Source organism: Cololabis saira, chromosome 10 (genome assembly GCF_033807715.1).
Source record: "Cololabis saira isolate AMF1-May2022 chromosome 10, fColSai1.1, whole genome shotgun sequence".
Classification (NCBI taxonomy): Eukaryota; Metazoa; Chordata; class Actinopteri; order Beloniformes; family Belonidae; genus Cololabis; species Cololabis saira.
The window spans coordinates 14,253,868-14,271,421 of NC_084596.1; the positions used below are offsets into that span (position 1 = coordinate 14,253,868).

General features: G+C 41.2%; 1 protein-coding gene across 4 annotated transcripts in view; it reads left to right on the forward strand.

The window, feature by feature from the left end:
* LOC133452448 (receptor-type tyrosine-protein phosphatase mu-like) overlaps positions 1 to 17,554 on the forward strand; it is a 217,197-nt gene that overhangs the window by 190,472 nt on the left and 9,171 nt on the right. For 3 of the 4 annotated variants that reach the window (XM_061731758.1, XM_061731760.1, XM_061731761.1), the window contains 6 exons: positions 2,615 to 2,731; positions 6,848 to 7,002; positions 9,556 to 9,691; positions 11,445 to 11,594; positions 12,694 to 12,867; positions 13,712 to 13,843. In XM_061731758.1, the coding sequence (XP_061587742.1) occupies positions 2,615 to 2,731; positions 6,848 to 7,002; positions 9,556 to 9,691; positions 11,445 to 11,594; positions 12,694 to 12,867; positions 13,712 to 13,843 (864 nt within the window). The remainder of the gene's footprint in view (positions 1 to 2,614; positions 2,732 to 6,847; positions 7,003 to 9,555; positions 9,692 to 11,444; positions 11,595 to 12,693; positions 12,868 to 13,711; positions 13,844 to 17,554) is intronic. The other variant, XM_061731759.1, reaches the window with a different exon arrangement.

The window sequence follows — 17,554 nt, forward strand, 5'->3', positions numbered from 1 at the left end:
TCCAGGCGGCGGACTACTGTTTCATCCCAGTGACTCTGTAACTGGAGCGTCAGACTCTGCTGAAGCTGGCAACTCCTACAAGGTTCCTCGGAGCAGAAACGTCTCTTAATGTTGTCCTCTTTAGATAAAAAAGGGACCGTTATGAAGTCACAAGGACAGTTAATAATGTTCAAACTAATTTAAAAGGCCTGGCTCTTTTTCTTTGTTCACTCCAACTAGGGCTGGGCGATATATTGAGATTTTAATATATATCGATATATTTTCAAACGCGATATGGTACGAGACAATATCGTTTATATTGAAAAAAAATAATAATATTTTTTTTTTTTTTATGATTTTGATATAGCTTATTTTGTGACAAATTGACTTGAATGTTTTATTTGAGATTTGCACAAATGTTTTGTTATTTGCACAACTGTCAACCTCAGTGGAAAAGTCTGCCTGTTACTGTCTACATTGTATTAATTGCACAGTGTATTTTAATTTAATTGTTATGCAGGAAAGGGATATTTGTTTTATTTTATTCAAGAAGCATTTTTATTCTATATATGCAGGCAGTTTATTTTTATTTCATTTGTTTTATACATTTTGATATTGTGCAGACCTCTGTTAATAAAGGTACCTGTGTGACATTTGGCACGAGGCTTTGTATTAAAACTGACAGTTTTTTTAAGGGTTTTCCTCAGAAAAAAATGAAGCTAACAGAGATGCTATGCTATAATGATTTGGGGGAAACCCCAATTATGGCACAGAAAAAATATCGATATATATCGAGTATCGCCATTCAGCTAGAAAATATCGAGATATGACTTTTGGTCCATATCGCCCAGCCCTAACTCCAACATGTGGCCTTACTCAGAACTTTGCCTTAACTCAAAATTTTTCAATTTTTAACTCACACTTCAGTTCCTTCTGGTCAGGTTATAATCAAAAGAAAAATGAGCGTCTTAGCATACGGCATAACACCCGACTGTCAGGGGGATGTTCTCTCAATATTTTGAGCGCATTCGCCCCTTAAAGGCACGCACACCTTGATTTTGCTGATGTGCGTTTTAGGTAAATGTAACAGAGCTCATAATGATTCATGGGCCCATCTCTAGATACCTCATTAAGCTTTTCTTCCACGGTAGCTGAGCGGAACCCACCCCGCCCAACATCTTCTCCACACCTGCTTAGCCGCGGTGGTGTCCCAGCCTCCAAACAGCCCCCCCCCACCCCCGACCGTCTGTTATATGATCCCTGTCCAACGGCGGGCGGCTGGCGTAGTTGGTCGCAGCGCCGGTTGCTCCACAGAGGGGCCCCATAAAATCACTCCGCCATGTCACAGTGGGCCATCTGCTTGGCACAGTTGCTGATGAACTCTGGGAAATCCTGGCGCGCACACACAGACAAGCACCTCTGTCCCGCTGGCTTCGCGCGCAGGGGGGGGGGGCGGCGCTCGGCGCACTTTGATGTATGAGTGATTTGATTTCGGAAGTTAAGTGTGCTGATGTGTGCGATGAGGCGACGTGTCTTTTCCGTTCACTTTCTCCATACGAGGTGAATAGCTGTGTACACACTAGTCGCACTCGCCTGTAAGTGTGCCCACACAGGAGAACATCTGTGTCCACGCTGGCATGCTTTAGCCCAAAGGCTAATTCCCTGCAAACCAGGCGTCTGAGTCAGACTGATCTAATAAGGTAATGGCTTTTGCCTAATTCAATCTAGCTGGAAGCGGACGGTGGATTTGTGATTGTCATCAGGGATTAGTCATCAGGGGTGTCAGAGAGAGGGCTCTGAAAGTCCCCCCCCCCCGCCTCAGTCTGTGTCATTCCACAAACCAAAATCTCATTTCATTCCTAATCAGCGCATAGATGCCAGAAACGAAAATTGAATCTACTTGTGGCTGATGTCGCATTTATCCCTCATCAAAAATTATCATTCTCTGATATACCTCCGTGATCTCAATCTCTATTACCAGCCTTACTCCACTAGTATTAACAGTTTAATTGGACTGGGAGGGGAAAGTCAGGGGAGGAGGTAATATTGCACTCTTATGATACCTAATACAATATTTCCAGAAGGGTGTTTTAGATTTCTGTTGGGAAATCTGTTTTAAACAGTTCAAGGTTTATTATTTCATCCCATTACTGGATTGTCATTAAAACACCCATATCAAATTGTAGCATGCTATTTTTCTTTTTGTTCTTCAGTTTTCTTTTGTCCTATTTCTCCACGCTGTTGGTCAGAATGTGAAGGTGGCGATGCTCGCAGCCTCTTCACGCTCGTCCTGTTCCGCTCCAGCTTTGTGCATGATCCACCTTATCAATGTGAGAATGAAAAAGGCAATAATGTGCAAATGAACTCTCCATTGATACATGAGATATCCATTTGCAGCAGATCCCTGAGCAGGAGCTGAAACTAATGTGGAGCAAATCTCATTTTGATTTAAAGGAAAAGATTCAGAAACTGAAATATCAGGTGGCAAGTGGAGGATAATGTTGTTTGACAGTTATCTTTATTGGGGAAAATTGATAAATCAGCTGGTGCGAAAATTCAAGCGCGAGTGGGTGCGTTTGTGAATCCAAATGAATAGAGGTTTTGGGGGTAAAACACGGTGTGTTTTCGCTCTCAGGTGAAGTGCTGCAAGTACTGGCCTGATGACACCGAGATCTACAGAGACATCAAGGTTACCCTGATCGAGACCGAGCTGCTGTCAGAATACGTCATCCGGACCTTCGCTGTGGAGAAGGTAAAGCTTTTTACTTCTTTATTTTTTTTCAACTCTTTTCATAACTGAAAAGACAAACTTCATGTTGTCAGTTTGCTACCTGGCAACTCAGTTGAAGACATCATAAATGTCCAGTTGGTTATGAGAGTGATTGTTAAGCTGCTCCGGTTACGATTGTATTTTAAAGTGTCTTTTGTTACTGCTGCTGCTACATATTTAAAATGTTTTTGAAATTGTAATAACAGCAAGTGAAGGCTGTGAAAATATGATGCACCACTGAATGTGTTAAAGGCTACTTTTCTCTCAGTTGGTCCTGTTGTCTTTTCTTAGCTTTGTGCGAAGTTAAATCACAAAGTTTGTCAGTTTTAAAGCTTTTCTATGTAAAACGTAAAGTCCTGTTCTAAAGAATAGCACCTGTTCTTGTTTATCAGCACATCTTGTTACCTGTAGAGTCCCTCAGGGATTCATGTTGGGACCGGTTTTCTTCTGTTTCTGTCTGCTTCGCCCACATCAAATAATCACCCTCCTTCCACTTTTAAGTTGAAGAACCAAAGGCTTGCCTTCCATTTAACGTGGGAACTCCCTGCAGCCTCTCCTAAATTCTCTTCAGGACTCTAAAACTGGATAGCTGATAACTTCCTCCAATTAAACAGTGACAGAATGAAGCAGATCATTTATGGTCCTACAAATATAGAGGAAGTCGTACCAGCATGTTAGATCTCCTCCGCTAAGAACTTGTAGTTTTTGATTCTGGCTTCACTTTTGAATCAATCACTGGTTAGAATCTAGTCAAACTGGTGATCCTACGTCGTAAGCTGTGAGCAATTCAGTAACGGCTGTCTCAAAGGTCTTATAACCAAAGATTGTCTGCAATACATTTTTACTGATCATACAACTTCATCTTCATCTTTATCTTCTTACGATGTAGGACCACCAGTTTGACTAGATTGTTAGTATGTGAGTGGGAGGGTATCATCTTTCATCTTTGGAAGGTTTCCACATACGGTTCTTGACGATGCCAAGAAGGAGATGCAAGTCATGCAAATATGAGATGTAATGTTCTTATATGCCTGTAAAAGTGTGCAGTTTTTAGAGGCCTTAAAACTTTCCTGTCTTTTCATGACCTGGAAAAAGTCATTCATGCTCTGATTACATTGCTTTACACTGAACTCCCTCAGAATCTACTCACACACCTGCAGATGGTGGAAAACGCAGCGGCAGGACTGCAGATGGGCACCAGATTGTGTCAACACACATCGCACCAGCCCTGATCTCTTTGCATTGGCTTCCAGGCAGTCTTAGAGTTTATTTTTAAGTTCTCCTATTGATTTTTAAGTTTCTTTATGGACAGGCAGCAACTTATATAACCAGTGTCTTCACCTGCTAGCCAGAGATGTCTCACATCTGCAGAGAGCCTCTTAACATGTACCATGCTCACAACTGAATCAGAAAGGCAACAGAGTCTGTTTTTTCAGCCTTGTGTCTAAACTCACCTGCATGCGCTGGTTTTCACAGCCCACTTAAGGGCCCTGTTAGCATATCTGCTACCCTGTATGTTCCTTGATGTCTTATTGTTTTTCTGTTCATAGTAACTAGTTTTTATGTTGTACTGTAGGTCTGTCAGTGAAAGGGATCTTTATTTGTGCTTAAAGCCTGATTTCTACTTGTGCGCTACGCCATAGTTATCTATGTTTGAACCCGATGGCGCAGGCTAAAACATAGCCTGACGTGCACCTTTCTCCAAATGTAGCCACGCGTCGAGGTCGACGGGCATCACAAGAAACATGATTGTTGGATTTTTTAATCTTCGAATTTCCTGCCGCTATTTCTTCATCGTTGTTTTCAAGTCAGGTAGAGCAATAGTTTACTGCAATGTCTGTTTAAAAAACAACTGATACTGAACATTTATCAGCATCAACTCGCATAAACGTGCGTATATACTTTGTTTGCTCTGTTGATATGTCTGAGCCATAGACATATAAATATATACGTAGACGCCGCATCGAGCGCTAAGCCGTACGTCAACGACGCCGCCATATTGGATGTGGCAAGACTAATACAAAACTAATACAAGTAAGTGGACTTATTTTCATAAAGCGTCTCATTTATCTATTCACACACGCACTAATATACTTGGGAAACAGTTAGGCACCAAATATAATATATTTAATTTTCTGAGATGGCAAAAATAAGAACTTTATTGATCCATCATAAGAGTAATTCATGTTATATCAGCTATAGAGAACAAGGTAGGGCCGAAAAACAATATACCGGTGTATATATATCCCCCCTCACAAAAATAAGAAAAATAGAGAAACATATTTTATCATCAGTAAAGCATATTTTACATACTGTAAACATATTTAAAATTTTTCAAGTAACAAAATAACATATTTGAAACATTTTTCAGATTTTTTCTGTTATTTTATTGTCTGAAAAATGGTTCAAATATGTTATTTTGTTATTTGAAATTTTTTTAATTTGTTTTGTTGATGAGGCACTACCTTGTTCTCTATAGCTGATATAACATGAATTACTCCTATGTGGGATAAATAAAGTTCTTATTTTTGCCATCTGAGAAAATTAAATATATTATATTTGGTGCCTAACTGTTTTCCAAGTATATTAGTGCGTGTGTGAATGAATAAATGAGACGTAAAACGTACATTTCTTTGTAGAAAGGTGCTTTATGAAAATAAGTCAATTTACTTGTATTAGTTTACAGCTTGTCACATCCAATATGGCGGCGACGTTGACGTATCGCAGCAGCGGGCAAAACCACTCGATGCGGCGTCTACGTATATATGTCTACAGTATGTGTCTGAGCTACATACAGGAAATAAAAGGAAACCCGCCACTGCGAGCTACGCCGCTGCAGTCAAAGAACCTACACTGCCACCTAGGGGTTGGTGGTGTAATTACAGAGCAAAGCAAAAGATAATACAGAAGTATATACACCATAAACTGTAAAAAACAATGGACGAAGCATTAGGTCACGTGACCCGTGGGTTTCTGGAGAGCTGTTTTGAAGCCCATTATTCTCCGTACGGGGCACAGCCATGTTGCTCTGGAAGCCAACAGGAGCACGCCCACTGTATGTCAATCCAAGTTAGCTTTGCCTACCAGGTCCTTCAGCTGATCCTCGCTAAAATCTTTACATGGCCGTCAGTGGAGATTGACTCACAGTCGAGAAACCGCAACGAATCTTAGTTCCACATAAGCTTCAAACCAGAGCTTGATAAACACCAGAGACAACCGTACGTAGCCTAAGTGCGTAGCTGCTATGCCAACGTATAAACCAGGCTTAATGAAACTAGAAAACTAGACTAGAACACTAAACTAGAAGAGTTTCACTTCGTGGCCTGCTTGGCTGGCAGCAATGCATGCAGCTCTTCCACGCAGCAGGATGATTGGGCATGACACAAAAAGTAAAAGAGCAACCCCACGCATTCACAAGATTGTTCAGATTTTCTTTAAAACATGTTGCACCTCGTGAATTATATAAAGCGTGCCAGAATGATTTAGTGTTACACACGCTGTAACTGTGAGGAGTGAGCTTTTCAGAGTGGATATAAACAGGTAATCAGATTCAATGCAGGTCACGGCACCACACAATCCCCCAAAGTGCTGCTGGGGAAGAAGGGGTTTTCCAGTGGGAATCTTCTCCAACCATTAGTTCTCCCTTCAGCTGTCGGCTAATTAATGTTGAGGAACAAACAGGAATTCAGGTTACCACCATTTTTGAAGCTTTGCTTTATACTCTGATTATTTTTAAACATTTTCTTCTGGCATGCTGGGAGTAAAGTTACATTTCTACTCCTTAAATGTGCAGAAAGGTTTTTTTGTGTACAACAATAGTGCGAAGATGATGAATGTTCTACATAGTACACTCCTGCATCCCTGGAAGCACAAAACATGAGAAATAAATGCTAAGGAAACAAGGCTACACTCACCTTGAACATCCTGCTTTCTGTTAGACACTGGAAACTTCAATCAACCCTCCGTCTACTGTGTCTATTCAATTCAGCTCTGTATTTGCTTTAGAGGGGGCTGTAACACGGTCTGTACACATCCTGCCACATCTGCTCAGCTGTCTGCCGTGCTCTGTGTGTTTACCATGATGACTCTGTTCCTCAGAGAGGGGCACATGAGATCCGGGAGATTCGGCAGTTCCACTTCACCGGGTGGCCGGACCACGGCGTGCCCTATCACGCCACGGGCCTGCTGGGCTTCATCAGGAGAGTCAAGTCCAAGACCCTGACCAACGCTGGGCCCATGGTGGTGCACTGCAGGTGGGTGTGCACTGGAACTGGAAATATCTGTCCATTTTACTCTTTTTTTATTTGATTCACGTGGATGTTTTGACTTTGTCGATGACTAGGGATGGGCGGTATGGACTAAAAACTGTATCACGATAAATTATGGCATTTATCCCGATAACGATAAAAATGACGATAAAAAAAAATACAAATTCAACTCCACCTTTGTAACTATAAATCTATCACCACATTCAGTCTTTGGAGCCCCCAAAACACTGCTCTAAAATAATACTAAATGCTACTAAACTACACCAATTAAATTGAATTGATAAAAACCAATTAAATGAGTTACACCTGTACTGCAAAACTGTAATGACTCAGATCCTCCATGTTTGTTACACAAACACGTATCAACAGGAGTTTATCTTTCTTTCTTTCTTTCTTTCTTTCTTTCTTTCTTTCTTTCTTTCTTTCTTTCTTTCTTTCTTTCTTTCTTTCTTTCTTTCTTTCTTTCTTTCTTTCTTTCTTTCTTTCTTTCTTTCTTTCTTTCTTTCTTTCTTTCTTTCAGGCTCATTTCTTTCTTTCTTTCAGGCTCATTTCTTTCTTTCTTTCTTTCAGGCTCACTTCTTTCTTTCTTTCTTTCTGGCTCATTTCTTTCTTTCTTTCTGGCTCATTTCTTTCTTTCTTTCTTTCTTTCAGGCTCCTTTCTTTCTTTCTTTCTTTCAGGCTCACTTCTTTCTTTCTTTCTTTCTGGCTCCTTTCTTTCTTTCTTTTTCTTTCTTTCTTTCTTTCTTTCTTTCTTTCTTTCTTTCAGGCACATATCTTTCCTTCCTTCCTTCCTTCCTTCCTTCCTTCCTTCCTTCCTTCCTTCCTTCCTTCCTTCCTTCACATACATTGTGCGTCGATTTAACGCTGTCTTCGCTTTACACAAAAACGTCATCAACGAGAATTGATCGTTTTTACCGCAAGATGACAAATTCTTACCGCGGGGAATTTTTTTGACGGTATATCGTGAACGGTAAAATATCGCCCATTCCTATCGATGACCATTCATTACTGGTTCTCAGCCTTGTCCCGGGCTTACTGATATTTCTGATCTCACTCATAACTTATGAGAGATGGTGATATACCCAAATTCTTTGCATTTTTATTGAGAATTGTCTTTCTTTAATAGTAGAAGTATACAGGTGGAATTTCAGGTGGAAAAGTTAGTTTTTTAATCGTAGTGTTTGTTTGTTTTTCAAACTAAAACTTATGTGATCATACCGGGTTTTAGTATTATGCAAATCCAGCCTCATACAACAAACTTTTATTTTGCAAAAATGGAGCAAAACAGGGGGAAAAGGAGAATCATCTGGGCAATGCCAAGTACCCCCCTTGGTGTTTTAGCAGGATTTAAGAGGGTAAATTGTAGCCCGGTGCTGCTAATCACCACCCACTGGTAAAGTGATTGATGAGTACTATAAAATCAGAGGTTGCAACACTTTGCTGGTCTGGATCTTTCAGGTGTGTGTTAACACAATGGACAAAGGGACAGCCATAGGGAATAAAGGGGGAATCAGGCTGGAAAAGGATACAAAACTATTTCCAAACATTCCACAGTGGAAGTGGGAAGTAGTCAAGGCAGTTGCCACTTCTGTCTTCCCAGAAGTGGATGTCCTGCCAAATGCGCTTCACGGTCAGATCGTGTAGTGCTCAGACCCCGCATTTCACACCTACACGCCTCAAGAAGGACATGTAAGTGGTAAAATAAAATGCGGCACAATTAACAGAAGACTCAACAAGTATGGTTTGTTTGGAAGGCTGTTTCCAGGAGAGTGAGTGAGTCTCATAAAACCGCATGTGAACGAACCCGGATCTCCAGAACAAAGTCCTGCAGACGGATGACACCAAATAAATAATGGCAGCGATGAAGATAAAAACAGCTACATGTTGTTGGTTGTTGGTCTGAGGTTTTATTTGCCTCAGGCAAAATACCCACCTGCAACAATCACATTATTTTTATTTATTCATTTATTTTTAACACACAATAAAAAACCTCTAGAAAAAAGATATTTTCACTTCCAAAACATGGGACGCACAAATTAGATACTAACTTTCACACAAAACTGTACTGTAACATAATGTCTTAGTTTCAAAATTTGATACCATTTTTATTGTTAAAAAAACAAAAGGTTTAATTTATTTCAAGATTCAAGAATTTTCATTGTCATTATGTTTCAGGAACATAACAAAATTGAAGTGATGCTCTTGGTCAGAAAAATAAAAAATAAATAAATGCATAAAAAAATAAAGGCATGAACAAAAAAATTAAAATAATTTTTAAAAAAAATGAACGTTTACAGATACAGTATAAGTATAAAGTGCAGTTGGTCCAGTAATGCAAAGATGTCATAATGTTTGAATATTTTATTTATGTGCCCAACTTCTAAAATGTGCTTTTTGGCGTATAACCAAATATATGTGTAACTTTAATGGACAACTAATAACAATGTTGTCTGCTAAATAATTTCAGAGTATGTCGGTGTACATGTTGAATGCACCACTGAGGCGTGTGATGTGTGATGTGTGTGTGCTCGTCTGCAGTGCCGGAGCCGGTCGCACGGGCTGCTTCATCGTCATCGACATCATGCTGGACATGGCCGAGCGGGAGGGCGTGGTGGACATTTACAACTGCGTGAGGGAGCTGCGCTCACGGAGGGTCAACATGGTCCAGACTGAGGTACGGGGAGCCGGTTCTGGCGCTCTGACGCCGCCTGCAAAGGGCTCATCAGGGAAATATGGAAGAGTGCAGATTAAGTAGAATCCGCCAATAAGTCTTACCATAATCTCCAGTCCTCTGTTACTCCAGAACAAGTGCTCAGAATTAATAGAAAGGGCAGCGCTTTCACTAAAACTGTGTGTTATTTTAAAGATAAGCAGGTCATTGCATATTAGTGGTTAACTGCCGCTCTGGTGATCAAGGTGACGCCTCTAACTATTTTGTCAGTGACTGATGATTCTAATTATCTGTAAAAATGTAGCATAATAGTTCTCTTTTCTTTTCTTTTTTCCCGTTATTCATTTTCAAGTATCGGTGCAAATGTCACATAGTTTCTATCAGCAGTGTCTTTCTGTATGTAACTAAGCAAACCAGGTCTAAATGAACTTGTGTAACTGCTTGTGTTGGCACCGGTCACAAGTTTGTAAAGATAATTTCCTAGCAAGTTTCCTTAATTAAAATGCACACCTGATCTATTCCCCAGGGTGCTAAGCACACATGCTGAGAGACGCCTGCTGTAATAAAAGGGTTTAGAGGCTCGTAACAGATGACTTAGCTGGTATCGCCAGCTGAAAACATTCCTGGCTCGTCTTCCAGCTTTACTTTGAACAACCGAAGGTCTTTTTCCTGAACGCCGGCCATCTGGAGGTGTCCACAGTGTCGTTGAATGCATCATTTCCCCATAATTCCCTTTAAATCACAAGCGTCATTGGACTTAATGGGCAAATGTTTCATCACTGACGTCGGAATTTGGTTTTGAGCGACTCGGGACCAAATGTTGAGTCATCCTCCTGAAGTTCAGTGACCTTCAAAGTGCGGCGTTTTCCCTCGCAGGTGTCCGGGCCCGCTGGCAACAGCTCCTCGGCCCACGGCCGGTCACTGGCCATTTAACACGCTTTCATTTGGCCATGTAAACAAAATGTCTAGTTGTTTATAGTTTATGAGCTCAGATAAGACCTGCGGGCTGATTGACAGTGGACCCGCGGAGCCGGCAGTAAGACCCTCAAACTCTCGGGTCAACAGTTCAAATTCTTCACGACACAAATAACAACTGGCAACACATGTCGTGGTTTCAATCTGTAAATCAGTGACCCCTGCGCACGTGTGCAGATTTTGGTACAAAGTGACAAGGAAGTGTCAGCCGAAAATGTCATTTCCGAATAGATTTACATCAAGCTTCAAGCCGTGTCACCATCTCCACCGCTTGACTGAGCCACTTGAGGAAGAAAATGTGCTGCGATTTCCTGCTGCAGCCTGTGCAGCATTAAGGACAATGAGAGGGGGTTTGGGGGGGTGAGAGTGAGACATCAATCCTGGCTCATGGGAATAGTTATGACTGAATAAGAAAACTCTGGGTTGAGAGGCTCGATTTAACTGTTAAAAAACAAATCAGGAAATGTCCATTAATTTAAGAAAATACCTTGAAAAATATTTAAAAATGTCATTAAATCCATAGATTTAAAGGGGAAGTAAATCAACCTTTCAGGGAAAACAAATAAAATATGCAACGTAACCTTTGAACACAGACAAAGACAAATATTAGTCATAAAAAAAAAATGGCCAAAGGGGTAAAGTAACAAACATGATAAAGTCATGCAAAGGTCAGCGAATGCTCCGAGCGGAAAGGGTTCGTCGTTGCAGGTGAAAACAAAACATTTGTGTTTAGAGGTCTAAGACGTTTGATAGATCCGCAATGAGGATGCTGTTTTTTCAGGAGCAGTACGTCTTCATCCATGACGCCATTCTGGAGGCCTGTCTTTGTGGCGACACCACCATCCCCGCCAGCCAGCTCCGCTCCGTCTACTACGACATGAACCGCCTGGACCCGCAGACCAACTCCAGCCCCATTAAGGAGGAGTTTAGGGTGAGCAGCAGAGGTGTCAAAAGTATTCACATTCATTACTCAGGTAGAAGTATAGATACTAGAGTTTAAAAATACTCCTGTAGAAGTTGAAGTATCAACTCAAGTTTTTTACTCAAGTAAAAGTATAAAAGTACTGGTTTCAAAACTGCTTAAAGTATAAAAATAAAAGTAATGTAAGGGGGAAAAAAGCCATTAAGGACAAAAGCCATTGAAAATGAATGTATCTTAGTATAATGCAAATATATTAAAGAACCATATATGTGTACTATTGAGAATTAACATGTGTTTCAGAGAGCAGAAGATATGATGACTAGTTGCTTATAAGTATTGAAATGGTGCAAAAAGTCAAACTTCAGAGGCATGTTATCATTTATCCTAACCTTTATTGGAATGTACATCCAAGTTTAGTTGCAGGAATCTGAGGGAACGGATGTAAGAACAAAACTGGACAAGAACATCTGAAACAACCACAACCAAATTCACTCTATCCGGATGGAGCAATTTAACTGCATAGTTTTTTTTTAAAGGCCGAAATGAAATAGAGTAACGAGGCTGTTTTTAAAATGTAAGGAGTAAAAAGTACAGATAATTGCGTGAAAATGTAAGGAGTAAAAGTAAAAAGTCATCTGAAAAATAATTACTCCAGTGAAGTATAGATAAACAAAATTTCTACTTAAGTAAGGTAACAAAGTATTTGTACTTCGTTACTTGACACATTTGGTGAGGAGTTATTCCATCAGACATGCAAGTGCCTGATAAATACATCATCTCAAATGTAGGCTGAAACAGCAGTAAACATGTTGTGACTTGATGAGTGGCGCGGCCCCCCCTCCGGGTCAGTCAGCATCAAACATATTCCATTTCATTAATCTGTAATAGGAGAACCCCTTTTTGGGGTAATCAGTGGTGTAGGAGCGGCGTCATCCCTCCCGAGTTCCATCACAGTCACATCAGGGGAGTCGGAGCGATCGCTAATGTAACTGATTAAAGAATTGCATTGTTAATTACCATAGTGGGAGATAATTAGCCCACTCAAGACCCAAGTGCCTACCTTCCCCGAGTCTGTGTGACAGCATGCAACGTTGTCTCCGCCCCACAGACTCTGAACATGGTGACTCCGACGCTGCGGGTGGAGGACTGCAGCATCGCCCTGCTGCCCCGGAACCACGAGAAGAACCGGTGCATGGACGTCCTGCCTCCGGACCGCTGCCTCCCCTTCCTCATCACCATCGACGGCGAGAGCTCCAATTACATCAACGCCGCACTCATGGATGTAAGAAAAAAAAGAGAGCGGGGGTGTTAAGTGTGTTTAAAGCTGCACATCCACGTTATTCTTGGTAATTAAATCAGTGCAAGTCTAAATTAGTAAATTGACATTGAGCCATGAGGGAGGAAATTCCAGGTGTTCCCCTCTGTGTGAACCAAAACTTTCCCACTTCTTGCTTTTCTTGTTTAATGCGGTTATATAAGCAGACGCTCTGTGTTTTGGCTGTTAAAAGTCAAAGTACCCTGCTGCCTAATACACACAAGAGAAAGTCACAAAGGAAGCTATATTGTGCCGGCGAGCTTCAGGAATATTAGATATTCAGATTTCCATCGTGTCTTAGTACATTTTGTTCTTTTAAATGTCAGCATTCTGACCTGAATGCTTAACACGACTTCGGCTCTTTTGAAACATAACACGTTGAAAACTTTCCGTGCAAACTTTCCCTTACAATATCGAGTGGAAAGTCAAATCTGACCCGAAAAAAGGGATGTATAGCAATTTTAAGGCGTAAGATTAATTGATGGAGGACCTCAGGAAGAACACCTTGACAAGGCACGTGTTCCGTGATGGACTTTTTGGGCTCCTGCCTGGATTTCAGCCGGCGACCTTTCAGACAAAAGATTGACTCAGTCAACCATCAGGAGCCAGAAGCCACATTAAAAGTGCACAGCACCAATAAAACCTCTATAGACATGGACCTTCCATTAGAAAAACAACTTGGTGCGAGACAGGTCAGAGGATGGAGGTCGTTTTTAGGAGCACATTTATTCGGGGTAAATTTACAGCCATGTAATAATAGTTGATCCACCTTCAGGATTTCCTGCTCTTTCCTCCTCTCCTCCTCCGTCAGAGCTACAAGCAGCCGTCTGCGTTCATCGTGACCCAGCACCCGCTGCCCAACACGGTGAAGGACTTCTGGAGACTGGTGCTGGACTACCACTGCACATCCATAGTGATGCTCAACGACGTGGACCCGGCTCAGGTAAACCCGACCTGATACGTGCGCTCAGTAGGGATGGGCGGTATGGACTAAAAAATGTATCACGATCATTTCTGGCATTTATCCCGATAACGATAAAAATTACGATAGAAAAAATATCAATTCAACTCCACCTTTGTAACTATAAATGTATCACCACATTCAGTCTTTGGAGCCCCCAAAACACTGCTCTAAGGCCCCGTTTACACATAGCCGGGTATTTACAAAAACGGATATTTCCCCCTCTACTTTTTGAAAAATCTCTTTGTTTACACGAATCCGCATAAAAACGCTGTTAACGTCATGCCAGCCAATCAGAATCCTGGAAAAAAACATCAACAAATGACACGTGTAACTTCCAGTTATGGCTGAAGAAAGAGCTTACGGCGTAGGGTACGCGGCGACGCACACCGTACGGCGCGCATCGCCGCGTACCCTACGCCGTACCTCTGCGTCGATTTAACGCGGGACCATAATTCAGGCTTTACTTCCAAGACGGAACGTTTGGAGTGAAAGAGAAGTGGAGTTACTTTTAAAAGTAACTTTAGAATATAAAACAGGTAAAATACAAGAAAATATTGACGGTGGCCAAACTAATTGTAAACACAGGTCGCACACATGACGCTGGTGACGTTTCTGTTGCATAATGTGACGTTCTTTTTGAAAATCTCCACTTTGGCCGGAGTTTTCAGAAATGATCGTTTTTGGTGACTTTGAGCTCTGTTTTCGTGTAAACGAACGACCAAAACGCATGAAAATGCCTCCGTTTTTGCTCCAACGAGGCCTAAAAGAATACTAAATGCTACTAAACTACACCAATTAAAGTGAATTAATAAAAACCAATTAAATTAGTACACCTGTACTGCAAAACTGTATGAAACAAGTTTGAAATGTAAGAACAGATTCATCATTTATTCGAACTGTATCGGCTTAAACCGTGGGATAACAGTGCAAACAGCAAAAGTACCATTGTCTTTCAAGTTTTCTTAGCTTATAAAATCACAAAGTAGAAAAAAGATACAACCTGATAAATAAAGAAACAGGACAGATACATAAATCCTTTGCACTCACTGTTTTTTTGCAGACTCTGCATATAATAGATGATGTTTGCTCCTCGTCACTCTTTTTAAATGCAAACCAGTTCCAGATAATGGAGCTGTAGCCTCGTTTATAAACGAGCTCCTCGCTCTCAGATCCGCCTTCCGCCATGTTTGTTAAGGCTGATTTATGGTTCTGTGTCGATTTAACGCAGAACCGTAATTCAGGCTTCACACACAAACGTCATCAACAGGAATTTATCGTTTTTACCGCGAGATGACAAATTCTTACCGTGGGGAATTTTTTTGACGGTATATCGTGAACGGTAAAATATCGCCCATTCCTAGCGCTCAGACTGTGTTCTCTTCACCGCCAGAAGCATCGTAAATGTTTGGGAATTCAGCTTATGTTTGAAATGATTGAGCTGCCGCGGAAATGATGCCGTGACCGTGGAGACGCACTGATTCTCTCAGCCTGAGGTTCTGTCATATCACTCGGGGATCAAAGCCTGAAACCAGGTCGCTCTCCCCATCCAAATCCCCTTTCCCCAGGTGAATCAGCGTCTGACTGACTGATTCACCGGATAGAAAAGGCCTTTCATTCCACATTCTCACTGTAGCCAGCCCGTCAGGCAGCCGCGAGAGCAGCGCAGGTACAAAGTGAAGGAGGGGGAGGTGGAGGCTCATCATCTTCTCCATCAATATCTTTGTTTTTTGCATCTGTTGAGGTTGACAGGTTCTGTCAGGCTCTAAAAGGAAGCTCTCAAAGTGGTGCTTAAGCTGCCATATGTGTTGTTTTTTTTTTTCTTCTGCATGCGAGAGGAAGAAAGCGAGGGTATATTTGTACGCCCATCTGCATCATGGGTTTTTAGGCCTGTTATTTGCGTTCTTCTGGAGTAGCGGTTTCCCTCTTCTGCTTTTTTTTTCCCCCCACTTGTTTGCTCGTGGCCTGTGTGACTCTGCATGGAGGAATGTCTGTCAGTGTGGAGTCTGTCCATCTGCGTGTTCACTTCCACGGCTCTGATTTGGAAGCGGAGCTGCCGGTGAACTCCACAGGTGCACGTTCTTAACTGGGCTTTCTCATCTGACGGGCAGGAACACGGGAGATTTCACTGCTCTTTTGAAGTTGTCCTCGGGAGCTTTATGTCTGTACACTTTTCATCTCCAGGATCAGAACAGTCAGTAACGCTATCAGTACTGGCTTATTGATGCTTTTGATTTGATACAGCAATCAATTATTGCTATTCTACATGAATAACTTGATAGCAGTTTGATTACATTGACATACGAGAAATATACACTTTCTGGGTATCTCTTTATCTATCTGTATATATATTAGGAATGGGCGATATTTTACCGTTCACGATATACCGTCGAAAAAATTCCCCACAGTAAGAATTTGTCATCTTGCGGTAAAAACGATAAATTCCCGTTGATGACATTTTTGTGTAAAGCCGGATTGAAGGAAGGAAGGAAGGAAGGAAGGAAGGAAGGAAGGAAGGAAGGAAGGAAGGGAAGGAAGGAAGGAAGGAAGGAAGGAAGGAAGGAAGGAAGGAAGGAAGGAAGGAAGGAAGGAAGAAGGAAGGAAGGAAGGAAGGAAGGGAAGGAAGGAAGGAAGGAAGGAAGGAAGGAAGGAAGGAAGGAAGGAAGGAAGGAAGGAAGGAAGGAAGGAAGGAAGGAAGGAAGGGAAGGAAGGAAGGATGTTGTTGTCTTTTATAATTATAGGTTGTTGTTTTTTTATATTGTGTATTTTATATGTATAATGTTTTTTAATGGTACTATGGACCTCTTCTTAAGATGTGTCTTTAATAAAGTATGAATTGAAGGAAGGAAGAAGGAAGGAAGGAAGGAAGGAAGGAAGGAAGGAAGGAAGGGAAGGAAGGAAGGAAGGAAGGAAGGAAGGAAGGAAGGAAGGAAGGAAGGAAGGAAGGAAGGAAAGAAAGAAATGAGCCAGAAAGAGAAGAAAGAAAGAGATGAAGAGAAAGAAGAAGAAATGAGCCAGAAAAGAAAGAAAGAAAGAAAGAAAATGAGCCAGAAAGAAAGAAAGAAAGAAAGAAATGAGCCAGAAAGAAAGAAGAAATGAGGCAGAAAGAAAGAAAGAAAGAAAGAATGAGCCAGAAAGAAAGAAAGAAAGAAAGAAAGAAAGAAATGAGCCAGAAAGAAAGAAAGAAAGGAAAGAAAGAAAGAAAGAAATGAGCCAGAAAGAAAGAAAGAAAGAAAGGAAAGAAATGAGCCAGAAAGAAAGAAAGAAAGAAAGAAAGAAATGAGCCAGAAAGGAATGAGCCTGAAGAAGAAAGAAAGAAAGAAAGAAAGAAAGTAAGAAAGAAAGAAAGAAAGAAAGAAAGAAAGAAAGAAGAAAGAAAGAAAGAAAGAAAGAAAGAAAGAAAGAAAGAAAGAAAGAAAGAAAGAAAGAAATTATCGTGATACATTTTTAGTCCATACCCGCCCATCCCTAATATACATGTATATACACATTTTAATCACCCTTCCTTTGTCCATCTGATACTGTGATACACTTTAGAATAAAAAGGCCTTATTTTGCAGCTCAAGCTTAGCATTTTGAAACTAAAACAACCAAACGTGGCCACAGCGAGCCCCGGGCCCAGCGCCATCAGAGGCCGGTGTGACCTTGAGTGCCACACTAACAAATGGATTACCTTTCCTCAGATGAATTGTG